The sequence below is a fragment of the Lissotriton helveticus genome, chromosome 7 (assembly GCF_964261635.1).
Source record: "Lissotriton helveticus chromosome 7, aLisHel1.1, whole genome shotgun sequence".
NCBI classification, from domain to species: Eukaryota; Metazoa; Chordata; class Amphibia; order Caudata; family Salamandridae; genus Lissotriton; species Lissotriton helveticus.
Genome location: NC_136068.1, coordinates 30,583,772 through 30,610,802, shown reverse-complemented (window position 1 = coordinate 30,610,802; position 27,031 = coordinate 30,583,772). Strand labels below are relative to the sequence as shown.

Sequence of the window (27,031 nt, the reverse complement as noted above, 5' to 3'; positions counted from 1 at the left end):
TACCAAAATGGTAGTAAGTTTAGGATTTTGTCTTACGTTAGTTCTGTAAATCGGACCCTCAGTACGTCACGCTAATGGTTATGTGACAGTAGGTGTTGATAAAAGTGGCCAAAAGTACAGAGTAGTGGTTGTACATAAGAGTGCTGAAACCCTTTTACAGTGAAGGATGGTGTGTACAGAGCTCCCTGACACAAGCATATGTTAAACCATAGCAATATATGATTTTCTGACCCTTCCCCTCTCGCTTTGCTTTTCAGGAACGGCCGGAACAGACCCTTCTCCAGTTGGTAGTCCAGGCCTCTCAGTTGTAGTTATCATTGGCATTGCAATCGCCATCCTAATGGTAGTCATCATTGTGTGTATGCTGGTTTACTTCTTTGTGATAAGGAAGCCTGCCTCAGGGTAAGTGTGCATTGAGACTCATGCCAAAATATCTCCATCTGTGGCTTCAGCTACCAATGGTTTCTAATCCTTCCTCAGTATTTCCTTTCTGTGATAAATCTCCATCTTCTTTCATCTTCAGGATCTGTCTCTAGTCCTTCCTCAGTGTTTCCTTCCCGGGATTAACCCCCCCTCTCCCTTCGTCTTCACTTCTGTCTAAGCCCTTCCTCAGTGTTTCCTTTCTGAGATTAATGTCCTTCAGCCTTCATCTTCAGAGTCTCTCTTTAGGCCTTCCTTTGTGATTCCTTTCTGGGATTAACACCATCATCTTTCTCTTCAGGGATTGTCTCTAGCCCTTCCTCAGTGTTTTCTTTCTGAGATCAATGTCCTTATCCATTCATCTTCAGGGTCTAGCTCCAGCCATTCTTCACTGTTTCCTTCCTGCCTCAGATTAAGCCCCAGCTCCCTTCATATTCAAGGTTTCGCTCAAATGCTTGCTCGTTGTTTCCTTTCTTGGATTAACATCATCACCCTTCTCTTCAAGGTCTGTCTTTAGCCCCTCCTTAGTGTTTGCTTTCTGGGATCAACCCATCTACCTTTGTTTTCTTCAGGGTCTGCCTCTATCCCTTCCTCGGCCTTTCCTTCCCAGGATAAAAGCCCATCTCCCTTTGTCTTCAAGGTTTGTCTCTAGCCTTTCCCCAGGATTTTCTAACCCCTTCTCCCTTTGTCTTCAGGTCTCTCTTTAGTCCTTCATCAGTGTTTCTTTCCCAAAATTAACCACCACCTCTCTTCATCCTCAGGGTCTGTTTCTCGTACTTCCTCAGTGTTTCCTTGCTGGGAATAACACCCATCTCCCTTCATCGTCAAGGTCTCTCTCAAATCCTTCATTACTGTTTCCTTTCTGGGATTAATGCCCTTCGCCCTTCGTCTTTAGGGTGTGTCTCTAGCCCTTCCTTTGTGTTTCCTCTCTGGAATTTACACCCATCACATTTTATACTCAGGTTCTGTCTCTAGCTCTTCTTCAGTGTGTCCTTCCTGGGATTAACTCTCATCTCCCTTCATCTTTAGGTCTGTCTCTAGCCCTTTGTCAGTGTTTCCTTAACCCCCACCTCCCTTCATCTCCCGGGCCTGTCTCTAGCCCCTCTCAGTGTTTCTTCCTGGGATTAACCTCCATCTCCCTTCGTCTATAGGGTCTGCCTCCTGCCCTTGCTCATTGCATTGCTCCTGGGATTAACCCCCGTCTCCTCCTTTGTCTTCAGGGTCTGTCTCTAGTCCATCCTCCGTGTTTCCTTCTTGGGATTGACGCCCATCTCTTCATCTTCAGGGTCTCTCTCTAGCCCTTCCTCAGTGTTTTCTTCCCAGGATTAATCCCCATCTCCCTGTGTCTTCAGGGTCTGTCTCTATCCCTTTCTTAGTGTTTCCTTCCCAGGATTAACCCCCATATTTCTTTGCCTTCAGGGTCTGTCTCTAGTCTTTCCTCAGTATTACTTTCCCGGGATTAACCCCCATCTCCCTTCATCTTCAGAGTCTGTCTCTAGCCCTTCCTCTTTGTTCCCTTCCTGGGATTAATCCCTATCTCCCTTCGTCTTCAGTCTCTGTCTCTTGCCCTTCCTTAGTGTTTCTTTCCCGGGATTAACGTTGCTCTCTCTTCATCTTCAGGGTCTGTCTATAGTCCTTCCTCAGTGTTTTCTTCCTGGGATTAATCCCGTCATCAGGGTTTGTCTCTAGTCCTTCTTCAGTGTTTCCTTCCTGGGATTAACCCCCATATCCCTTCGTCTTTGGGGTCCATCTCTAGTCCTTCCTCAGTGTTTCCTTCCTGGAATTAACCCCCATCTCCCTTCGTCTTCAGGGTCTGTCTCTACTACTTCCTCATTGTTTCCTTACTGGGCTTAAAACCCATCTCCCTTCATCTACAAGGTCTCTCTCAAATCCTTCCTTAGTGGTTTCTTCGTCTTCAGGGTGTGTCTCCAGCCTTTCCTCTGTGTTAACCTTCTGGGATTAAACTCCATCTCCCTTCATCTTCAGGATCTGTCTCTAGCCCTTACTCAGTGTATCCTTTCCAGGAGGAACCCCCATCTCCCTTCGTCTTCTGGGTCCATCTCTAGCCCTTCCTCAGTGTTTCCTTTCTGAAATTATCCTCCATCTAGCTTCGTCTTCAGGGTCTGTATCTAATCCATCCTTATTGTTTACTTTCTGGGATTAACCTCCATCTCCCTACGTCTTCAGGGTCTGTCTCCTGTCCTTCCTCATGTTTCCATCCCGGGGTGTACCCCCATCTTCTTTCATCTTCCGGGTGTGTCTCTAGCCCTTCCTCAGTGTTTCCTTCCTGGGATTAACCCCCATCTCCCTTCATGTTCAGGGTCTGTCTCTAGGCCTTCCTCAGTGTACCCTTGTCAGGATTAGACCCCATTTCCCATCGTCCTCAGGGTCTGCCTGTAGCCTTTCCTCTGTGTGTCCTTCCAGGAATTAGTGCCTATCTCCCTTCCTCTTCAGGGTCTGTCACTGGTTCTTCTTCCATGTTCTACCTCTTAAATCATCCCCAACTTTGTTTCCCTTCAATATCTGCCTCCTCCACTCTCCTCTGACCCCCTAATTCATACACATCTCTCATCCTTTGGAGCAGTCACTAGGGTTAGCCTGCTATAAACTGACTCTCACAAAGAAGGTTTATATTTTGAACTGGAGCGTGCAAGTGCCTTTATTCGCCTGACCTCTTTACTTTGTGTCCACAAGAAGGTCTCTGTTCTCTCTGAGGGATTTGATCCTGTGCGTCTGACATTAGCAGATGGATTGTGCAGGATATGCTGAAGCTGATGCACAGAATAACATTTTTAAATACATTTCAAAAGACTGTAAGGTTCGTTTAGAATCAGCAGAAGAGTGTGATGGTGACACCTATAGTCATTGAACCATCATTTGAGTAGTTTAAGATTTTAGAGATGTCTTGGTCTGGAACATCACAAAATAAAATGATTGATAGAGTGTTGAAACTTTTCAAACACTTACCCCCCAGTCACAGATCTAAGTCTAATCCATCGTTATTTTGCTTGCCACATCACCCCAGTTTGGACCCAGCCATATGCAAATCAGTCTTGACCCTGCTCCTCATGGGAACAGTCCAGCCCGAACTGCCAAGCCAGGTACTCCCTGGACTGAAAAAGAGCATCCTAGGACCGGTTTCGGTGTATAACCCCTCATCAGCCATGTACGGATGACATCAATGTCCATGGCAGGCAATGACTTCCCAGAGCTCCAGTTCTTCTTCAATCTGACACCAGGACACAGCCTTAGACTCCTTGAATACCGCGTACTCTGTAGCTTGGCCAAGGCTGAGGTCAACCGACCACTTCTGCAGAGCAAAGAGTGAGGTTCAGCAACACACGCAGAAGATCTCAAGAGCGTTTCCTCAGCCTGGGGTGTGAGGTCAGAGGCACCAGGACTCCTGAGAAAGTGAAATTGCAAAGTGTTTGCCAGACTCTGTGGTTTCCTAGTGGGGGAGAGGTGGGATGATGAACTCAGACTATGGGGGGACTCCAGTGGCTTCATGTGCAGAGGGTCACTGATGGCTCTGTGTGACAGCATCGCAAGGCATGCTGGGTATTTTTGCACCCAGCTGAGTCCTTGTGACAGAGTCTGGCAAAGGCTTCGCATTTTGACTTACTCAGGAGCTCCGATGCCTTTGACCTCCCACCCAGGCTGAGAAGACAATCTTGAGATCTTCTGCTTGTGTTGTAGAACCTCACTCTTTGCTCCCCGGAAGCAGTCAGTTGACCTCAGCCATGGCGAAGTTACAGAGCACGCTTCATTCAAGAAGTCTAAGGCTGTGTCCTGGTGTCAGACTGAAGAAGAACCGGAACTCTGCTAAGTCATCGCCTGCCAGGGACATTGATGTCATCTAGACATGGCAGATGAGGGCTGAAATGCTGAAACCAGTCCTAGGATGATTGTTTCCAGTCCAGGGAGGACCTGGCTTGGCAGTTCGGGCTGGACTGTCCCCATGGGGAGCAGAGCCAACACTTTATTTGCATATGGCTGGGTCCAAACTGAGGTGACCTGGAGAGCAAAATAACAATGGATTAAACCACTCAAAGTCCTGTGACAGCCGTGAGAGGGCAGCTCTGTCAGTTGAAACATGAGCAGGATGGAGGCGGTGGCCGCTCATCTCAGAGATGATGTTATTACATCAGGTCATCTATGGGCCAGACCCAAAGAGTTCTTGGTGTTGAGTAAGATTTACTGCTTGACATAGGGCTTGTTGGATTGGACACCCTGCTATGTTAGTTCCCACAGCATGTCGTGATATACTATGTAAATATTTCTTGGCTACCACTGGAATCTCTGTGCATTGGACAATGATTAACTCCCTTTTCTCTTCCCATAGGGCTCCAGCTCCAGAGAACACTACGGATGTAGCAACAGTAAGTAGAAGTGCGGTCCCGGGAGGCGATGCCGACCCAAGGTCACCCCAGGTAACACCCTTCCCCCCAGGGCAGCTGAATACATAGGTCGGCAGCCGAAACCCCACAGAAATCCACGCGCGGCGTTGGCTGGCGTGGTTTAAAGTGCCCAATCAGGGACGAGAGGTCTGGTTGAGGCATGGCCAAAAAAGGGCCTGAGGAAGCAAGGGTTGGACGAGTGTCTGAATGGCTAGGGGGCCTGATGGAAGCTCGCCATGTGGAGCGTGTTTAGAAAGTGATGGATTGAGCTGGGCCCCCGCAAAGGTCTTTTAGAGCCCCCAGTGCTACTGAGGAGGGACAGTGAGCATGAGGGGCACCTGCAGTGGTCCTTTAGAGCCCCCAGCACTACTGAGGAGGTACAGAGTATATGAGGGGACCCGCAGAGGTGTTTTAGAGCCCCCAGCGCTACTGAGGAGGGACAGTGTGCGTGATGGGCCCCCGCAGAGGTCTTTTAGAGTCCATTGCTACTGAGGAGGGGCAGTGTACGTGCTGGGCCCCTGCAGAGGTCCGTTAAAGCCCATCGCTACTGAGGAGGGACAGAGTGCATGATGGGCCCCTGCAGAGAAGGTCTTTTAGAGACTCCAACACTACTGAGAAGGGACTGTGTGCATGCTGGGCCCCCGCAGAGGTCCCTTAGAGTCCATTGCTACTGAGGAGGGGCAGTGTGCATTCTGAGCCCCCGCAGAGGTCTTTTAAAGCCCATCGCTACTGAGGAGGGACAGAATGCATGCTGGGCACACGCAGAGGTCTTTTAGAGTCCATTGCTACTGAAGAGGGACAGTGTACGTGTTGGGCCCCCGTCGAGGTCCTTTAAAGCCCCCAGCACTACTTAGGAGGGATAGAGTGCATGATGGGCCACTGCAGAGGTATTTTAGAGCCCATTGATACTGAGGAGGGACAGTGTGCGTGCTGGGCCCCTGCAGTGGTCCTTTAGAGCCCGCAGCACTACTGAGGTGGGACAGTGTGGATGATGGCCCCCCGCAGAAGTCTTTTAGAGCTCATTGCTACTGAGGAGGGACAGAGTGCATGATGGGCCCCCGCAGAGGTCTTTTAGAGTTCCCAGCGCTACTGAGGAGGGACAGGGTGCGTGATGGACCCCCGCAGGGGTCTTTTAGAGTCCATTGCTACTGAGGAGAGACAGTGTGCATGATGGGCACCCGCAGAGGATTTTTAGAGTTCCCAGCGCTACTGAGGAGGGACAGTGTGCATGATGGGCACCTGCAGTGGTCCTTTAGAGCCCCCAGCACTACTGAGGAGGGACAGTGTGTGTGATGGGCCCACGCAGAGTTGTTTTAGAGCCTATTGCTACTGAGGAGGGACAGTGTGTGTACTGAGCCCCTGTAGAGGTCTTTTAGAGCCCCCAGCACTACTAAGGAGGGAGAGGGTGCATGATGGCCCCCCGCAGAGGTCTTTTACAGTCAATTGCTACTGAGGAGGGACAGAGTGCATGAGGGGTCCCCACAGAGGTCTTTTAGAGCCCCCACCGCTACTGAGGAGGGACAGTGTGTGTGATGGGCCCTCGCACAGTTCCTTTAGAGCCCATTGCTACTGAGGAGGGACAGTGTGTGTAATGAGCCCCTGTAGAGGTCTTTTTAGGGCCCCAGCACTACTGAGGAGGGACAGAGTACACGAGGGGCCCCCACAGAGGTATTTTTAAGTCCATTGCTACTGAGGAGGGACAGTTTGCATGAGGGGGCCCCCACAGAGGTCTTTTAGTGTCCATTGCTACTGAGGAGGGACAGTTTGCGTGATGGGCCCCCACAGAGGTCTTTTAGGTCCATTGCTACTGAGGAGGGACAGTGTAAGAGCTGGGCCCCTGCAGAGGTCTTTTAGTTCCCCCAGCGCTACTGAGGAGGGACAGTGGGCCCGATTCACAGAATGAACTTAAGACTAAATCCTAAACTTACTACTATTTGGTATTCACAGAATGCACTTACTACTTTCGGGATTCACAGAGTGAACTTACTACTTTCGGGATTCACAGAATAAACTTACTACTTTCGGAATTCACAGAATAGATTTAAGACTACTAACTCTAAGTCCGAAATCGGGGAGTAAATTCCGGTCCGGAGGCGGAGCTTCTGGCTTGGGGGCGGAGCTTGCGGCCCGGAGGCGGAGCTTCCGGCCCGGAGGCGGAGCTTGCGGCCCGGAGGCGGAGCTTGCGGCTTGGAGGCGGACCTTCCGGCTTGGAGGTGGGGATTTTTGCCATGCTGAAATCTCCAACTCCGGGCCGCAAGCTCCGCCTCCGGGCCGGAAGCTCCGCCCCCAAGCCGGAAGCCCCGCCTCCGGGCCGCAAGCTCCGCCTCCGGGCCGGAATTTACTCCCCGATTTCGGACTTAGAGTTAGTAGTCTTAAATCTATTCTGTGAATACCGAAAGTAGTAAGTTTATTCTGTGAATCCCGAAAGTAGTAAGTTCACTCTGTGAATCCCGAAAGTAGGAAGTGCATTCTGTGAATACCAAATAGTAGTAAGTTTAGGATTTAGTCTTAAGTTCATTCTGTGAATTGGGCCCTGTGTGTGTGATGGGCCCGTGCAAAGGTCTTTTAGAGCCCCCAGCACTACTGATGAGGGACAGAGTGCATGAGGGGCCTCGCAGAGCTCTTTTTGAGTCCATTGCTACTGAGGAGGGACAGTGTGCGTGATGGGCCACCGCAGAGGTCTTTTAGAGTCCATTGCTACTGAGGAGGGGCAGTGTACGTGCTGGGCCCCTGCAGAGGTCCGTTAAAGCCCATCGCTACTGAGGAGGGACAGAGTGCATGATGGGCCCCTGCAGAGAAGGTCTTTTAGAGCCTCCAACACTACTGAGAAGGGACTGTGTGCATGCTGGGCCCCCGCAGAGGTCCCTTAGAGTCCATTGCTACTGAGGAGGGGCAGTGTGCATTCTGAGCCCCCGCAGAGGTCTTTTAAAGCCCATCGCTACTGAGGAGGGACAGAATGCATGCTGGGCACCCGCAGAGGTCTTTTAGAGTCCATTGCTACTGAAGAGGGACAGTGTGCGTGTTGGGCCCCCGTCGAGGTCCTTTAAAGCCCCCAGCACTACTTAGGAGGGATAGAGTGCATGATGGGCCACTGCAGAGGTACTTTAGAGCCCATTGATACTGAGGAGGGACAGTGTGCGTGCTGGGCCCCTGCAGTGGTCCTTTAGAGCCCGCAGCACTACTGAGGTGGGACAGTGTGGATGATGGGCCCCCGCAGAAGTCTTTTAGAGCTCATTGCTACTGAGGAGGGACAGAGTGCATGATGGGCCCCCGCAGAGGTCTTTTAGAGTTCCCAGCGCTACTGAGGAGGGACAGGGTGCGTGATGGACCCCCGCAGGGGTCTTTTAGAGTCCATTGCTACTGAGGAGAGACAGTGTGCATGATGGGCACCCGCAGAGGATTTTTAGAGTTCCCAGCGCTACTGAGGAGGGACAGTGTGCATGATGGGCACCTGCAGTGGTCCTTTAGAGCCCCCAGCACTACTGAGGAGGGACAGAGTGCATGAGGGACCCCGCAGAGGTCTTTTTGAGTCCATTGCTACAGAGGAGGGACAGTGAGCGTGATGGGCCCCCGCAGAGGTCTTTTAGAGTCCATTGCTACTGAGGAGGGACAGTGTACGTGCTGGGCCCCTGCAGAGGTCTTTTAGAGCCCCCAGCACTACTGAGGAGGAACAGTGTGCATGCTGGGCCCCCGTAGAGGTCATTTAAAGCCCATTGCTACTGAGGAGAGACAGTGTGCATGCTGGGCCCCCATAGAGGTCCTTTAAAACCCCCAGCACAACTGAGGAGGGACAGAGTGCTTGCTGGGCTCCTGCAGAGGTTTTATAGAGCCCCCATCAGTACTGAGGAGGGACAGTGTGCATGATGGGCCACTGCAGAGGTCCTTCAGAGCCCCCAGCCCTACTGAATTACGACAGTGTGCATGATGGGCCTCCGCAGATGTCTTTTAGAGCCCATTGCTACTGAGGAGGGACAGCGTGTGTGCTGAGCCCCCATCACTACTGAGGAGGGACCGAGTGCACGATGGACCCCCACAGAGGTCTTTTAGACCCCAACGCTACTGAGGAGGGACAGTGTGTGTGCTGAGCCCCTGTAGAGGTCTTTTAGAGTCCATCGCTACTGAGGAGCGACAGTGTGTGTGCTGAACCCCTGCATAGGTCTTTTGGAGCCCCCATCACTACTGAGGAGGGATAGTGTGCATGATGGGCCCCCGCAGAGGTTTTTAGAGCCCATTGCTACTAAGGAAGGACAGTGTACGTGCTGGGCCACTGCAGTGGTCCTTTAGAGCTCCCAGCACTACTGAGGAGGGACAGTGTGCCCGATTGGCCCCTGCAGAGGTCTTTTAGAGCCTTCAGCTCCGCTGAGGAGTGACAGTGTGCATGATGGGCCCCAGCAGAGGTGTTTTAGAGCTCACAGCACTAAAGAGGAGGGACAGTGTGTGTGCGGGACACCAACACATGTCTTTTAGAGGTCATCGCTACTGAGGAGGGACAGTGTGTGTGCTGAGCCCCTGTAGAGGTCTTTTAGAGCCCCCAGCACTACTGAGGAGGGACAGAGTGCATGATGGACCCCTGCAGGTGTCCTTTGGAGCCCATTGCTACTGTGGAGGTACAGTGAGCATGATGGGCCCCTGCAGAGGTCTTTTAGAGTCCATTGCTACTGAGGAGGGATAGTGTGCGTGCTGGGCCCCTGCAGTGGTCCTTTAGAGCCCCCAGCACTACTGCGAAGCGATAGTGTGCATGATGGGCCCTCGCACAGTTCTTTTAGAGCCCATCTCTACTGAGGAGGGACAATGTGAGTGCTGAGCCGCTGCAGAGGTCTTTTAGAGCCCCCAGCACTACTGAGGAGGTACAATGAGCATTATGGGCCCCTGAGAGGTCTTTTAGAGCCCCCAGTGCTACTGAGGAGGAACAGAGTGCATGATGGACCCCCGCAGAGGTCTTTTAGAGCCCTCAGCACTACTGAGGAGGGACAGTGCGCATGATGGGCCCCCTGCAGAGGTCTTTTAGAGTCCATTGCTACTGAGGAGGGACAGTGTGCGTGATGGGCCCTCGCAGAGGCCTTTTAGAGCCCTCAGCACTACTGAGGAGGAACAGTGCGCATGATGGCCCCCCTGCAGAGGTCTTTTAGAGTCCATTGCTACTTGGGAGGGACAGAGTGCATGCTGGACCCCTGCAGAGGACTTTTAGAGCCCATTGATACTGAGGAGGGACAGTGTGCGTGCTGGGCCCCTGCAGTGGTCCTTTAGAGCCCGCAGCACTACTGAGGTGGGACAGTGTGGATGATGGGCCCCCGCAGAAGTCTTTTAGAGCTCATTGCTACTGAGGAGGGACAGAGTGCATGATGGGCCCCCGCAGAGGTCTTTTAGAGTTCCCAGCGCTACTGAGGAGGGACAGGGTGCGTGATGGACCCCCGCAGGGGTCTTTTAGAGTCCATTGCTACTGAGGAGAGACAGTGTGCATGATGGGCACCCGCAGAGGATTTTTAGAGTTCCCAGCGCTACTGAGGAGGGACAGTGTGCATGATGGGCACCTGCAGTGGTCCTTTAGAGCCCCCAGCACTACTGAGGAGGGACAGAGTGCATGAGGGACCCCGCAGAGGTCTTTTTGAGTCCATTGCTACAGAGGAGGGACAGTGAGCGTGATGGGCCCCCGCAGAGGTCTTTTAGAGTCCATTGCTACTGAGGAGGGACAGTGTACGTGCTGGGCCCCTGCAGAGGTCTTTTAGAGCCCCCAGCACTACTGAGGAGGAACAGTGTGCATGCTGGGCCCCCGTAGAGGTCATTTAAAGCCCATTGCTACTGAGGAGAGACAGTGTGCATGCTGGGCCCCCATAGAGGTCCTTTAAAACCCCCAGCACAACTGAGGAGGGACAGAGTGCTTGCTGGGCTCCTGCAGAGGTTTTATAGAGCCCCCATCAGTACTGAGGAGGGACAGTGTGCATGATGGGCCACTGCAGAGGTCCTTCAGAGCCCCCAGCCCTACTGAATTACGACAGTGTGCATGATGGGCCTCCGCAGATGTCTTTTAGAGCCCATTGCTACTGAGGAGGGACAGCGTGTGTGCTGAGCCCCCATCACTACTGAGGAGGGACCGAGTGCACGATGGACCCCCACAGAGGTCTTTTAGACCCCAACGCTACTGAGGAGGGACAGTGTGTGTGCTGAGCCCCTGTAGAGGTCTTTTAGAGTCCATCGCTACTGAGGAGCGACAGTGTGTGTGCTGAACCCCTGCATAGGTCTTTTGGAGCCCCCATCACTACTGAGGAGGGATAGTGTGCATGATGGGCCCCCGCAGAGGTTTTTAGAGCCCATTGCTACTAAGGAAGGACAGTGTACGTGCTGGGCCACTGCAGTGGTCCTTTAGAGCTCCCAGCACTACTGAGGAGGGACAGTGTGCCCGATTGGCCCCTGCAGAGGTCTTTTAGAGCCTTCAGCTCCGCTGAGGAGTGACAGTGTGCATGATGGGCCCCAGCAGAGGTGTTTTAGAGCTCACAGCACTAAAGAGGAGGGACAGTGTGTGTGCGGGACACCAACACATGTCTTTTAGAGGTCATCGCTACTGAGGAGGGACAGTGTGTGTGCTGAGCCCCTGTAGAGGTCTTTTAGAGCCCCCAGCACTACTGAGGAGGGACAGAGTGCATGATGGACCCCTGCAGGTGTCCTTTGGAGCCCATTGCTACTGTGGAGGTACAGTGAGCATGATGGGCCCCTGCAGAGGTCTTTTAGAGTCCATTGCTACTGAGGAGGGATAGTGTGCGTGCTGGGCCCCTGCAGTGGTCCTTTAGAGCCCCCAGCACTACTGCGAAGCGATAGTGTGCATGATGGGCCCTCGCACAGTTCTTTTAGAGCCCATCTCTACTGAGGAGGGACAATGTGAGTGCTGAGCCGCTGCAGAGGTCTTTTAGAGCCCCCAGCACTACTGAGGAGGTACAATGAGCATTATGGGCCCCTGAGAGGTCTTTTAGAGCCCCCAGTGCTACTGAGGAGGAACAGAGTGCATGATGGACCCCCGCAGAGGTCTTTTAGAGCCCTCAGCACTACTGAGGAGGGACAGTGCGCATGATGGGCCCCCTGCAGAGGTCTTTTAGAGTCCATTGCTACTGAGGAGGGACAGTGTGCGTGATGGGCCCTCGCAGAGGCCTTTTAGAGCCCTCAGCACTACTGAGGAGGAACAGTGCGCATGATGGCCCCCCTGCAGAGGTCTTTTAGAGTCCATTGCTACTGGGGAGGGACAGAGTGCATGCTGGACCCCTGCAGAGGACTTTTAGAGCCCATTGCTACTAAGGAGGCGCAGTGTAAATGCTGGGCCACTGCAGTGGTCATTTAGAGCTCCCAGCACTACTGAGGAGGGACAGTGTGCATGATTGGCCCCTGCAGAGGTCTTTTAGAGCCTTCAGCTCCACTGAGGAGTGACAGTGTGCTTGATGAACCCCAGCAGAAGTGTTCTAGAGCCCACAGCTCTACGGAGGAGGGACAGTGTGCGTGCTGGACCCCCACAGAGGTCTTTTAGAGCCCATCGATACTGAGGAGGGACAGTGTGCGTGCTGGACCCCCACAGAGGTCTTTTAGAGCCCATCATTACTGAGGAGGGACAGTGTGTGTGTTGAGCCGCTGTGGAGCTCTTTTAGAGTTCCGATCACTACTGAGGATGGACAGAGTGCATGATGGGCCCCTGCAGATGTCTTTTAGAGCCCCCAGCGCTACTGAGAAGAGACAGTCAGTGTGCTCAGCCCCCGTAGAGGTCTTTTAGATTCCATCGGGACTGAGGCGGGACAGTTTGTGTGATGGGCCCCTACAGAGGACTTTTAGAGATCCCAGCGCTACTGAGGAGTGACAGTGTGCATGATGGGCCCCCGCAGAGGACTTTTAGAGTTCCCAGCGCTGCTGAGAAGGGACAGTGTGCGTGATGGGCCCCGGCAGGTCTTTTAGAGTCCATTGCTACTGAGGAGGGACAGTGTGCATGATGGGCCCTCACAGAGGACTTTTAGAGTCCTTTGCTACTGAGGAGGGACAGTGTGTCTGATGGGCCCCTGCAGAGGTCTTTTAGAGCCCCCATCAATACTGAGGAGGGACAGTGTGCATGATGGGCCCCTGCAGAGGTCTTTTTGTCCATTGCTACTGAGGAGGGACAGTGTGTATGATGGGCCCCTGTAGGTGTCCTTTAGAGCCCATTGCTACTGAGGAGGGACAATGTACTTGATGGCCCACTGCAGTTGTCCTTTAGAGTCCATTGCTACTGTGGAGGGACAGTGTGCGTGCTGGGCCCCTGCAGTGGTCCTTTAGAGCATATTGCTACTGAGGAGGGACAGAGTGCATGCTGGGCCCCAGCAGAGGTCTTTTAGAGTTCCTAGCGCCACTGAGGAGGGACAGTGTGCATGATGGGCCCCCACAGAGGACTTTTACCGTTCCTACCGCTACTGAGGAGGGACAGTGTGCATGATGGGCCCCTGCAGAGGTCTTTTGGAGTCCATCGCTACTGAGGAGCGACAGAGTGTGTGCTGAACCCCTGCAGAGGTCTTTTAGAACCCCCAGCGCCACTGAGGAGGGACAGAGTGCATGATGGGCCCCCGCAGAGGTTTTTAGAGTCCATTGCTACTGAGGAGGGACAGAGTGCATGCTGGGCCCCCGCAGAGGTCTTTTAGAGCCCATTGCTACTGAGGAGGGGCAGTGTACGTGCTGGGCCCCTGCAGAGGTCCGTTAAAGCCCATCGCTACTGAGGAGGGACAGAGTGCATGATGGGCCCCTGCAGAGAAGGTCTTTTAGAGCCTCCAACACTACTGAGAAGGGACTGTGTGCATGCTGGGCCCCCGCAGAGGTCCCTTAGAGTCCATTGCTACTGAGGAGGGGCAGTGTGCATTCTGAGCCCCCGCAGAGGTCTTTTAAAGCCCATCGCTACTGAGGAGGGACAGAATGCATGCTGGGCACACGCAGAGGTCTTTTAGAGTCCATTGCTACTGAAGAGGGACAGTGTGCGTGTTGGGCCCCCGTCGAGGTCCTTTAAAGCCCCCAGCACTACTTAGGAGGGATAGAGTGCATGATGGGCCACTGCAGAGGTATTTTAGAGCCCATTGATACTGAGGAGGGACAGTGTGCGTGCTGGGCCCCTGCAGTGGTCCTTTAGAGCCCGCAGCACTACTGAGGTGGGACAGTGTGGATGATGGCCCCCCGCAGAAGTCTTTTAGAGCTCATTGCTACTGAGGAGGGACAGAGTGCATGATGGGCCCCCGCAGAGGTCTTTTAGAGTTCCCAGCGCTACTGAGGAGGGACAGGGTGCGTGATGGACCCCCGCAGGGGTCTTTTAGAGTCCATTGCTACTGAGGAGAGACAGTGTGCATGATGGGCACCCGCAGAGGATTTTTAGAGTTCCCAGCGCTACTGAGGAGGGACAGTGTGCATGATGGGCACCTGCAGTGGTCCTTTAGAGCCCCCAGCACTACTGAGGAGGGACAGTGTGTGTGATGGGCCCACGCAGAGTTGTTTTAGAGCCTATTGCTACTGAGGAGGGACAGTGTGTGTACTGAGCCCCTGTAGAGGTCTTTTAGAGCCCCCAGCACTACTAAGGAGGGAGAGGGTGCATGATGGCCCCCCGCAGAGGTCTTTTACAGTCAATTGCTACTGAGGAGGGACAGTTTGCATGAGGGGGCCCCCACAGAGGTCTTTTAGTGTCCATTGCTACTGAGGAGGGACAGTTTGCGTGATGGGCCCCCACAGAGGTCTTTTAGAGCCCCCACCGCTACTGAGGAGGGACAGTGTGTGTGATGGGCCCTCGCACAGTTCCTTTAGAGCCCATTGCTACTGAGGAGGGACAGTGTGTGTAATGAGCCCCTGTAGAGGTCTTTTTAGGGCCCCAGCACTACTGAGGAGGGACAGAGTACACGAGGGGCCCCCACAGAGGTATTTTTAAGTCCATTGCTACTGAGGAGGGACAGTTTGCATGAGGGGGCCCCCACAGAGGTCTTTTAGTGTCCATTGCTACTGAGGAGGGACAGTTTGCGTGATGGGCCCCCACAGAGGTCTTTTAGGTCCATTGCTACTGAGGAGGGACAGTGTAAGAGCTGGGCCCCTGCAGAGGTCTTTTAGTTCCCCCAGCGCTACTGAGGAGGGACAGTGGGCCCGATTCACAGAATGAACTTAAGACTAAATCCTAAACTTACTACTATTTGGTATTCACAGAATGCACTTACTACTTTCGGGATTCACAGAGTGAACTTACTACTTTCGGGATTCACAGAATAAACTTACTACTTTCGGAATTCACAGAATAGATTTAAGACTACTAACTCTAAGTCCGAAATCGGGGAGTAAATTCCGGTCCGGAGGCGGAGCTTCTGGCTTGGGGGCGGAGCTTGCGGCCCGGAGGCGGAGCTTCCGGCCCGGAGGCGGAGCTTGCGGCTTGGAGGCGGACCTTCCGGCTTGGAGGTGGGGATTTTTGCCATGCTGAAATCTCCAACTCCGGGCCGCAAGCTCCGCCTCCGGGCCGGAAGCTCCGCCCCCAAGCCGGAAGCCCCGCCTCCGGGCCGCATGTCTTATATCCTATATATATATATATATATATATCTTATATCCTATAGGCATGATCTCTGTTTTGCCTGTGTTGCATTTCAGATGGTTTAGACGCATCCATTCGAAGGTGGCCGTTAGGCAACCTTTGAGATTTTCCTCCCAGGCTTGGTTATCCTTATCCATTACCAGGATAAGTTGTGTGTCATCGGCATAGGCTATGGCATCTATGCCAAATGACGAAATCAATTTTATCAGGGGTGCGGTATAAACATTAAACAGGGTCGGGCTCAGGCTCGAACCCTGCGGGACTCCCGTCAACAGCGCTTTTTCACTGGAACAGAATTCCCCCAGGGTCACCACTTGCCTCCTGTCGCTTAAAAAGTTTCTTATCCACTCAAGCACTGTCCCTGAGACGCCAGATGTTATTAGCCGGTCTAATAAGATGGCATGTGAGACCGTGTCGAAGGCCGCCGATAGGTCTAATAAAATCAAGACGGCCTTCTTACCTTGGTCTAGGGCTGAGCGGATAGTTTCTGTGGTGAACAGGAGGGCCGATTCGGTGGAATGTTGGACCCTGAAACCTGCCTGGTTAGGGTGCCATGCCTCACTCTCTTCCAAGAAACGAGTAAGTTGTTTATTTACAATTGACTCTGTAACTTTACACAGGGCCGGAAGTAGTGAGATGGGTCGTAGGTTCGACAATGTGGTGGGGTCGGGGAGTTGTTTTTTTTGCAGTGGTTTCACCGCCGCCAGTTTCCATTCAAGGGGGACTTTGGCTGTGGACAGTGAGGTGTTGACAATGGCATTTATTATTGGATTGGCGATGTCCACAATGAGGTGTAAGAGTCTAACTGGACAGGGGTCAAAGGGGGATCCAGATTTTGTTGCCAGAATTCCTCTTTTGGTCTCCTCCAGGCTAACTGGAAGGAAAGTTTTCAGCTGCATGGCTCCTTGCCTCACTATATCCTCCTCTATTCTGGGCTCTAATATAGGAACATCAAAGTCCTTCATCAGCCCCTGTACTTTTCCCTCAAAGAAATCTGCGATGTTATCACAGAGTGCCTGCGAGGGCGGGATATCCTGCGCTAAACATTTGGGTTTGTTAAAGCCGTTAACAATTTTGAATATTTCCTTTTGTTTACTGCTGGCTGTTTCTATTGCCAGCGAGAAGTACCTTTTTTTTGCTTGTTTGATCAGCGCATGATAGGCATTTTTTATCCTTTTGTATTTGCTGCGTTCTAGGCTAGAATAATTTTTCCGCCAGCTTCTTTCAGCTCTTCTGAGCTCTCCTTGTTTGTCTTTGAGAGCTCGATTGAACCAGGGTGCAGATTTTTTCTTTCTACCCTGCCTCATTCTATTTTTTTCCTGCCCAACTGTGCCTTTCAGATCATTCATCCATGTTCTGAAGCTGATGGGATTAGCAGGTACTACCAGCTGGGGTCTACAGTTCCTGGCTATGGTTATCAGTTCTGGGTGGGACAATATCGTTTTCCATTCATCCCTTGTGACCATGCTGTGTTCCTTTTTAAAATCGTTTTCTCGGTAGGACATAAGAGGGAACGTAAAAGGAATCAGCATATGGTCGGTCCATATTTGGGGTCTAAGGGGGTAAGTTGTCAAAGCATCTAGGTTGGTGGCAATGCAATCTATTGTATGCCCTGCCTCATGGGTGGCTAGGGTGTCTAGGATAGTCAGACCCATGACCTCCATGGTTTCCCGATAGGAGGCGGCAGAAGTATCGGTAGTGGACTCAAGGTGGATGTTTATGTCACCCATCAGAGTGAAATTAGAATACCTAAGTATCAATGGGCTGAGCACCTCTCCTATGTTACTCAGGAAACCCACACAGGGTCCTGGTGGGCGATAGATCAAAGCCCCCGAAAAGGAGAAGTTGTCATTGATTTTAATTATAAAACCCATCCCTTCTGCATCTGTCAACTCTTGCAGTGGTACCGTCGAGCAGCTGAGGGAGTCCCTATATATGATGGCCACTCCTCCACCACGTTGTTCATTCTCTCTATCTACTCTTTGTATACCATATCCAGGGGGCAGGGCATGAACCACATCAGGGGTGCACCAGGGTTTAAGCCATGTCTCCGTAATGAAGAGACAATCTAAGTTGTCATCAATCAATAGGTCCTGGATATGCTGGGCATGCCTCGGTACAGATCTGGCATTTATTAGGGCAGCTTTAAAGCTATCTTGGGGTGTTGGGAAGGCCGAAACCTGGGACCACAGAAAAGTGTGGCGGCAGGCCTGGCAGATCACTGGTCCTGCCCAGTGTGAAGGATCAAAATTGTTTGAGTCACAACAGGGCTTTGTTTGTAAGGCCAGCAGGTCTTGTCTATCATAGCGCCTGGGTATGACAGTATGACAGTGTGTGTGCTGAGCCCCTGTAGAGGTCTTTTAGAGCCCCCAGCACTACTGAGGAGGGACAGAGTGCATGATGGACCCCTGCAGGTGTCCTTTGGAGCCCATTGCTACTGTGGAGGTACAGTGAGCATGATGGGCCCCTGCAGAGGTCTTTTAGAGTCCATTGCTACTGAGGAGGGACAGTGTGCGTGCTGGGCCCCTGCAGTGGTCCTTTAGAGCCCCCAGCACTACTGCGAAGCGATAGTGTGCATGATGGGCCCTCGCACAGTTCTTTTAGAGCCCATCTCTACTGAGGAGGGACAATGTGAGTGCTGAGCCGCTGCAGAGGTCTTTTAGAGCCCCCAGCACTACTGAGGAGGTACAATGAGCATTATGGGCCCCTGAGAGGTCTTTTAGAGCCCCCAGTGCTACTGAGGAGGAACAGAGTGCATGATGGACCCCCGCAGAGGTCTTTTAGAGCCCTCAGCACTACTGAGGAGGGACAGTGCGCATGATGGGCCCCCTGCAGAGGTCTTTTAGAGTCCATTGCTACTGAGGAGGGACAGTGTGCGTGATGGGCCCTCGCAGAGGCCTTTTAGAGCCCTCAGCACTACTGAGGAGGAACAGTGCGCATGATGGCCCCCCTGCAGAGGTCTTTTAGAGTCCATTGCTACTGGGGAGGGACAGAGTGCATGCTGGACCCCTGCAGAGGACTTTTAGAGCCCATTGCTACTAAGGAGGCGCAGTGTAAATGCTGGGCCACTGCAGTGGTCATTTAGAGCTCCCAGCACTACTGAGGAGGGACAGTGTGCATGATTGGCCCCTGCAGAGGTCTTTTAGAGCCTTCAGCTCCACTGAGGAGTGACAGTGTGCTTGATGAACCCCAGCAGAAGTGTTTTAGAGCCCACAGCACTACGGAGGAGGGACAGTGTGCGTGCTGGACCCCCACAGAGGTCTTTTAGAGCCCATCGATACTGAGGAGGGACAGTGTGCGTGCTGGACCCCCACAGAGGTCTTTTAGAGCCCATCATTACTGAGGAGGGACAGTGTGTGTGTTGAGCCGCTGTGGAGCTCTTTTAGAGTTCCGATCACTACTGAGGATGGACAGAGTGCATGATGGGCCCCTGCAGATGTCTTTTAGAGCCCCCAGCGCTACTGAGAAGAGACAGTCAGTGTGCTCAGCCCCCGTAGAGGTCTTTTAGATTCCATCGGGACTGAGGCGGGACAGTTTGTGTGATGGGCCCCTACAGAGGACTTTTAGAGATCCCAGCGCTACTGAGGAGTGACAGTGTGCATGATGGGCCCCCGCAGAGGACTTTTAGAGTTCCCAGCGCTGCTGAGAAGGGACAGTGTGCGTGATGGGCCCCGGCAGGTCTTTTAGAGTCCATTGCTACTGAGGAGGGACAGTGTGCATGATGGGCCCTCACAGAGGACTTTTAGAGTCCTTTGCTACTGAGGAGGGACAGTGTGTCTGATGGGCCCCTGCAGAGGTCTTTTAGAGCCCCCATCAATACTGAGGAGGGACAGTGTGCATGATGGGCCCCTGCAGAGGTCTTTTTGTCCATTGCTACTGAGGAGGGACAGTGTGTATGATGGGCCCCTGTAGGTGTCCTTTAGAGCCCATTGCTACTGAGGAGGGACAATGTACTTGATGGCCCACTGCAGTTGTCCTTTAGAGTCCATTGCTACTGTGGAGGGACAGTGTGCGTGCTGGGCCCCTGCAGTGGTCCTTTAGAGCATATTGCTACTGAGGAGGGACAGAGTGCATGCTGGGCCCCAGCAGAGGTCTTTTAGAGTTCCTAGCGCCACTGAGGAGGGACAGTGTGCATGATGGGCCCCCACAGAGGACTTTTACCGTTCCTACCGCTACTGAGGAGGGACAGTGTGCATGATGGGCCCCTGCAGAGGTCTTTTGGAGTCCATCGCTACTGAGGAGCGACAGAGTGTGTGCTGAACCCCTGCAGAGGTCTTTTAGAACCCCCAGCGCCACTGAGGAGGGACAGAGTGCATGATGGGCCCCCGCAGAGGTTTTTAGAGTCCATTGCTACTGAGGAGGGACAGAGTGCATGCTGGGCCCCCGCAGAGGTCTTTTAGAGCCCATTGCTACTGAGGAGGGGCAGTGTACGTGCTGGGCCCCTGCAGAGGTCCGTTAAAGCCCATCGCTACTGAGGAGGGACAGAGTGCATGATGGGCCCCTGCAGAGAAGGTCTTTTAGAGCCTCCAACACTACTGAGAAGGGACTGTGTGCATGCTGGGCCCCCGCAGAGGTCCCTTAGAGTCCATTGCTACTGAGGAGGGACTGTGTGCATGATGGGCCCCCGCAGAGGTCTTTTGGAGCCCCCAGTTCTACTAAGGAGGAACAGAGTGCATGATGGGCCCCTGCAGAGGTCTTTTAGAGCCCATCATTACTGAGGAGGGACAGTGTGTGTGTTGAGCCCCTGTGGAGCTCTTTTAGAGTTCCGATCACTACTGAGGATGGACAGAGTGCATGATGGGCCCCTGCAGAGGTCTTTTAGAGCCCCCAGCGCTACTGAGAAGAGACAGTCAGTGTGCTCAGCCCCCGTAGAGGTCTTTTAGATTCCATCGGGACTGAGGCGGGACAGTTTGTGTGATGGGCCCCCGCAGAGGACTTTTAGAGTTCCCAGCGCTGCTGAGAAGGGACAGTGTGCGTGATGGGCCCCGGCAGGTCTTTTACAGTCCATTGCTACTGAGGAGGGACAGAGTGTGTGATGGGCCCCCGCAGAGGTCTTTTAGAGTCCATTGCTACTGAGGAGGGACAGTGTGTATGATGGGCCCCTGTAGGTGTCCTTTAGAGCCCATTGCTACTGAGGAGGGACAATGTACTTGATGGCCCACTGCAGGCGTCCTTTAGAGTCCATTGCTACTGTGGAGGGACAGTGTGCGTGCTGGGCCCCTGCAGTGGTCCTTTAGAGCATATTGCTACTGAGGAGGGACAGAGTGCATGCTGGGCCCCAGCAGAGGTCTTTTAGAGTTCCTAGCGCTACTGAGGAGGGACAGTGTGCATGATGGGCCCCCACAGAGGACTTTTACCGTTCCTACCACTACTGAGGAGGGACAGTGTGCATGATGGGCCCCGCAGAGGTCTTTTAGAGGCCCCAGCGCTACTGAGGAGGGACAGAGTGTGTGATGGGCCCCCACCGAGGCCTTTTAGAGTCCATTGCTACTGAGGAGGCACAGTGTGCATGATGGGCCCCCGCAGAGGTTTTTAGACTCCATTGCTACTGAGGAGGGATAGTGTGCATGATGGGCCCCCGCAGATGACTTTTAGAGCCCATTGCTACTAAGGAAGGACAGTGTACGTGCTGGGCCACTGCAGTGGTCCTTTAGAGCTCCCAGCACTACTGAGGAGGGACAGTGTGCCCGATTGGCCCCTGCAGAGGTCTTTTAGAGCCTTCAGCTCCGCTGAGGAGTGACAGTGTGCATGATGGGCCCCAGCAGAGGTGTTTTAGAGCTCACAGCACTACAGAGGAGGGACAGTGTGCGTGCGGGACACCAACAGATGTCTTTTAGAGCTCATCGCTACTGAGGAGGGACAGTGTGTGTGCTGAGCCCCTGTATAGGTCTTTTAGAGCCCCCAGCACAACCGAGGAGGGACAAAGTGAACAATGTCAAACATTCACCCCAGTACAGAGATCCAGGTCTAAATCCATTGTTTTTTGCTCACCACGGCATTCCAGTTTTGACTGTACTCATGTGGAGCAGGGAAAAGACTGATTTGCATATAATTGGGTCCAAACTGTGATGCATTGTGAGCAAAGAAACAATGGATTTAACCCAGATCTGTGACTGGGGCGAATGTTTGATATGTTCGGCATTCTGTCTATCATTTTGTTTGTTTTGCTAGCACCTATCTGAACAGTTGCATCTCCTTCCATGAATCATCCAGACACCTCCTCTCTACAGGATTCCTACGTGCACACATACCACACGGAGACAGAGCTAGAACAGGCGGACATCACTCCTAAACCATGGGACCACCTCCCTCTCCACATCAGAGCCTTCTCCTCTCGAATTCTGAAAGAAGCTGAAGACTTGGCTTTCCAATGAACTAACCTACCATTGGCCCGGTTAGGCACACACAAATTATCAGGGCCTGGACACCCTCGCAGGTGATACTGTGCTTTACAAATACACATGGTATGCTCAGACGTGAGTCCCTTGCTCACTTTGCCACTGAAGTCAAGCAAGCCGGGCTGAAGACGGCTGTAATGCCAGAAACTGGTCCTTGGAAGCTTGTTTCCGGTCCAGGGAAGGCATGGCTTGGCAGTTCGGGCTGGACTGTTCCCATGAGGCACAGGGTCAGACTGATTTGCATAGAGCCATGTCTGAACTGGGGTGGCAGAGTGGGCTAAAGAACGGTAATGGATTAAGCCCAGATCTGTTGACTGGGTGTGAGTGTTTGATTGGTTCAGATGCTCCGTCCATCACCACCCCCTTTTGTACCGCTTACAAATACACATAACATAACTGTTCATTCCATGAGGTGTTTTAGTCCTGTAGCCCATTGTCTCGTTCTGCTATGTTTGTCGCTTGTAGTCAGTGTGTTAGAGGTGAGCCAAATGAAAGTAGTGAATTTACAAATCTCCTTTCTTCTCCTTTCTTCTCTTTGTAGACTGCAGAGGATATTCAGTACAGTTCGATCAATTTTATATCCAAGGGAAGTACTCAGTTGAATCCGATCCCAGCCGAAAACACCTTGTACTCTGTGGTCCGGCGGTAATGAAGCTGCAGGGGTGCTCCACCGGTGTCATGTGACAAACAACATCCCTGTGTCCTACCACTTTACCAGGGCCATCCGCTGCAGCAGGACTGAAGGGAAGTGAGGAACCGTCCGTGCGAAATGATATCTTGGCATGACTAGCTCAATTGAAACTTAAGTGGAAGTCATAACACTTTTCCATTTGTCTTAATGCAAGTGTGCAGCCCGCTTCTACCGTAGTAAGTGCCTTCAACGGTACCCCTTCCATTCTTGTACTTGCTTTCAGAGCACGCAGCTGTTAAACCAAAGACATAGTGGGATTGTGCTTCTCACACCCTTGTGGAATCCAGATCACCCTTCCTCAGAAGCTGCGATGGTCACCAACAGCGAAGCCTTCAAAGATCGCCCTAACGAGAAGCCAGCATTTGTCTGCATCATACGCGTGATTCAACATCTTGCCTTGGTTAAGCAAGGAGACTGCTTGTTTCAAACCCAAAGTTATCCAAGAAGAATCCAATCACCACAAGAATGCTGGGAAACTGCCCCCCGTGCAGGGTTTGCTCCACGTGCATATATAAGACCTTACATCAATTTATTTCTCTTACATTTTCCTTTTTAGCATATCAGGATTGTCTTGGTAAGGCTAGCAAATGTGTGACCATTTGATGTTCACCTACTATATGCCAACTTCTTCAGCAGCAAAGACTTTATTTTCATTCCTATCACCGTAGTTGGATCTTGAGCAGTACGTTTTCCAATCGTACGAAACAGAAAAAAATGAAAATCTTATTATTTCAACTTTTCTGGCCGCACTAACGTGATGAAGTTTTGCAATAGTCCATTTGGATCGAATCATGTTAAAGTATTGCCAAGCAACAAGAGACCTCTCCAGTTGGGTAAAGGGTGTCAGATGATCACAGGGTAAACTGATGGCCATTAGCCATGGATATTAGGAACTTATGCTTTCAGGGAGAACTGCTGAGGCCCCGAGACAGCAGAGAATCAAAGACCAACCTGTATTGCACTGAGGAACCAGAAGAAGAGGCAGAGGTGAACCATCCACACTGCGCCATATCCGGCACAGCCAATTCTTCGGTTGCCTCCACTGATCTCTCTGTGTGTCGTTGAAAGATGCCACAACACTAGATACAAAAGCCTCAAATAAGGTTGCATAAGCACCATCTTATCTTCAGAATGTCTGGTCTGCGAAAACTGGTTAGTTTCTGGCATTGACTGATAGATCACAATCTTCAAAATCGTTTACTTCCTTCGTGCCCTCATGGGAGGCAACAGTGGGACTCCGGAGTTAGTATGGGTATATGGTGACCTTGGTATGTTGTGAATGTGTCCTATTCACTCAGACTGACATGTCAGTGCCGTGGCATAGCTAAGGGGTTGGTCCGCCCCGGCCGGCACTCTTTTTGGGGGTGGCCGAGGTGAGTAAGTCATTTACCTCCCCACACCCCAGAGAACAAGTCGGCTGTCGAACACCCACCACGCTTTTGCCTGCACCATGTAGGAACCTCAGGGTCCGCCTAGGGAGGCAATAGATCTACCACGCCATTAGTCAGTGACCTCCTAAGATTCCTTGCTCCATCTTGAGGGATCAATTCACTGGGTTCTAGATTCAGACTCCAGAACTGGCCCAGACCATCCCTTGATGCATTGCTTTAGCAGGAGTGTCTGTTAGTGTCCTCGTCAGGAGGCACTGTCCACACTCACCCAAAGTCATGCTTTCTTTCCTTCCTTGTGCCTCTCTTGGACAGTGTGCAGAAGACCTGCTTAGAACCACGGAGCAAAAGACCTGGTAATAAATTATAACTGCACTTTAGAGCAAGCAGTGACATAGACAGTACCTGGGAGCGAGTGGTGGCATAGATCAGACCTGGGAACGAGCAGTGACTTAGATCAGACCTGGGAGCGAGTGGTGACATAGATCTGACCAGGGAGCGAGCAGTGATATGGATCAGACATGGGAGCGTGCAGTGACATAGACAGGACCTGGGAGTGAGTGGTGACATAGATCAGACCTGGGAAAGAGCCGTGAAATAGATCAGACCTGGGAGCGAGTGGTGACATAGACAGGCCTGGGAGTGAGCAGTGACATGGATCAGACCTGGGAGTGAGCAGTGACAAAGATCAGACCTGGGAGTAAGCGGTGAAATAGATCAGACCTCAGAGAGAGAGGTGCCATAGATCAGACCTGGGAGCGAGGGGTAATATAGAGCAGACCTGGGAACGAGCAGTGACTTAGATCAGACCTGGGAGTGAGTGGTGATATAGATCAGACCTGGGAGCGAGTGGTGACTTAGATCAGACCTGGGAGCGAGCGGTGATATAGAGCAGACCTGGGAACGAGCAGTGACTTAGATCAGACCTGGGAGCGAGTGGTGATATAGCTCAGACCTGGGAGCGAGTGATGACTTACATCAGACCTGGGAGCGAGGGGTAATATAGAGCAGACCTGGGAACGAGCAGTGACTTAGATCAGACCTGGGAGTGAGTGGTGATATAGATCAGACCTGGGAGCGAGTGGTGACTTAGATCAGACCTGGGAGCGAGTGGTGATATAGATCAGACCTGGGAGCGAGTGGTGATATAGATCAGACCTAGGAGCGGGTGGTAACATAGATCAGACTGGGAGCGAGTGGTGATATAGATCAGACCTGGGAGCGAGTGGTGATATAGATCAGACCTGGGAACGAGCAGTGACTTAGATCAGACCTGGGAGCGAGTGGTGATATAGATCAGACCTGGGAGCGAGTGATGACTTAGATCAGAGCTGGGAGCGAGTGATGACTTAGATCAGACCTGGGAGCGAGTGGTGATATAGATCAGACCTGTGAGCGAGTGGTGATATAGATCAGACCTGGGAGCAAGGGTTGCCATAGATCAGACTTCAGAGTGAGCGGTGCCATAGATAAGACCTAGGAGCACACGGGAACATTGATCAGACATGGGAGCTAGCAGTGACATAGACAGGACCTGGGAGCGAGCGGTAATATAGATCAGACCTGGGAGCGAGTGGTGACATAGATCAGACCTGGGAGCGAGCAGTGACATAGATCAGACCTGAGAGCAAGCTGTGACATAGATCAGATCTGGGAGCGAGTGATGACATAGATCAGACCTTGAAGCAAGCAGTGACATAGATCAGACCTGGGAGCGCGCAGTGACATAGATCAGACCTTGAAGCAAGCGGTGACATAGATCAGACCTGGGAGCGAGCGGTGACATAGATCAGATCAGGGAGCGTGCAGTGACATAGATCAGACCTGGGAGCAAGCTGTGACATAGATCAGATCTGGGAGCGAGTGATGACATAGATCAGACCTGGGAGCGAGCAGTGACATCGATCAGACCTGGGAGCGAGCAGTGACATAGATCAGACCCAGGAGCGAGCAGTGACATTGGTCAGACCCAGGAGCGAGCAGTGACATTGATCAGACCAGGGAGCGAGTGGTGACATAGATAAGACCTGGGAGCGAGCGGTGACATAGATAAGACCTGGGAGCGAGCGGTGACAAAGATCAGACCAGGGAGCGAGCGGTGACATAGATCAGACCTGGGAGCGAGCAGTGACATAGATCAGACCTTGAAGCAAGCGGTGACATAGATCAGACCTGGGAGCGAGCGGTGACATAGATCAGATCAGGGAGCGTGCAGTGACATAGATCAGACCTGGGAGCAAGCTGTGACATAGATCAGATCTGGGAGCGAGTGATGACATAGATCAGACCTTGAAGCAAGCAGTGACAAAGATCAGACCTGGGAGCGAGTGGTGACATAGATCAGACCTGGGAGCGAGCAGTGACATAGATCAGACCTTGAAGCAAGCGGTGACATAGATCAGACCTGGGAGCGAGCAGTGACATAGATCAGACCTTGAAGCAAGCGGTGACATAGATCAGACCTGGGAGCGAGTGGTGACATAGATCAGACCTGGGAGCGAGCAGTGACATAGATCAGACCTTGAAGCAAGCGGTGACATAGATCAGACCTGGGAGCGAGTGGTGACATAGATCAGACCTGGGAGCGAGCAGTGACATAGATCAGACCTTGAAGCAAGCGGTGACATAGATCAGACCTGGGAGCGAGCAGTGAAATAGATCAGACCTGGGAGCGAGTGGTGACATAGATCAGACCTGGGAGCGAGCGGTGACATAGATCAGACCTGGGAGCGAGCGGTGACATAGATCAGACCTGGGAGCGAGTGGTGACATAGATTAGACCTGGGAGCGAGCGGTGACATAGATCAGACCTTGAAGCGAGCAGTGACTCGAAGGGTAGCTGGGAGTCAAGTAGGACCTGGATAAGAGTGAAGTATGAAGTGCATATGTAGCTCAGAGTGAGATAGCCCTGAATGAGAGTGAGGTATGAGGTACATACATAGCTCTAGGTGAGGTAGGACCTGGGTGAGAGAGTTAGTTATGATGTACATACATACCTCTAGATGAGATATGGTCTGGACGATAGTGAGGTATGAGGTACATACATAGATTGGAATGAAATTGGACCGAAGTGAGAGTGAGGTTTGAGGTACATACATAGCTCGGAGTGAGATAGAACCTGGACAAGAGTGAGGTATGAGGTACATACATAGTTCGCAGCCAGATAGGACCTGTACGAGAGTGAGGTA

At 52.3% G+C, this 27,031-nt stretch overlaps 1 protein-coding gene across 1 annotated transcript in view; it reads left to right on the top strand.

Moving 5' to 3' along the window:
- Window positions 1–26,455, top strand: part of LOC144768904 (cell adhesion molecule CEACAM6-like) — a 113,623-nt gene extending 87,168 nt beyond the window's left edge. The window contains exons 5-7 of the mRNA XM_078652917.1: window positions 258–402; window positions 4,763–4,799; window positions 22,306–26,455. Coding sequence (XP_078509043.1) covers window positions 258–402; window positions 4,763–4,799; window positions 22,306–22,413 — 290 coding nt within the window. The 3' untranslated portion in view covers window positions 22,414–26,455. The remainder of the gene's footprint in view (window positions 1–257; window positions 403–4,762; window positions 4,800–22,305) is intronic.
- Window positions 26,456–27,031: the final 576 nt, after the last annotated feature.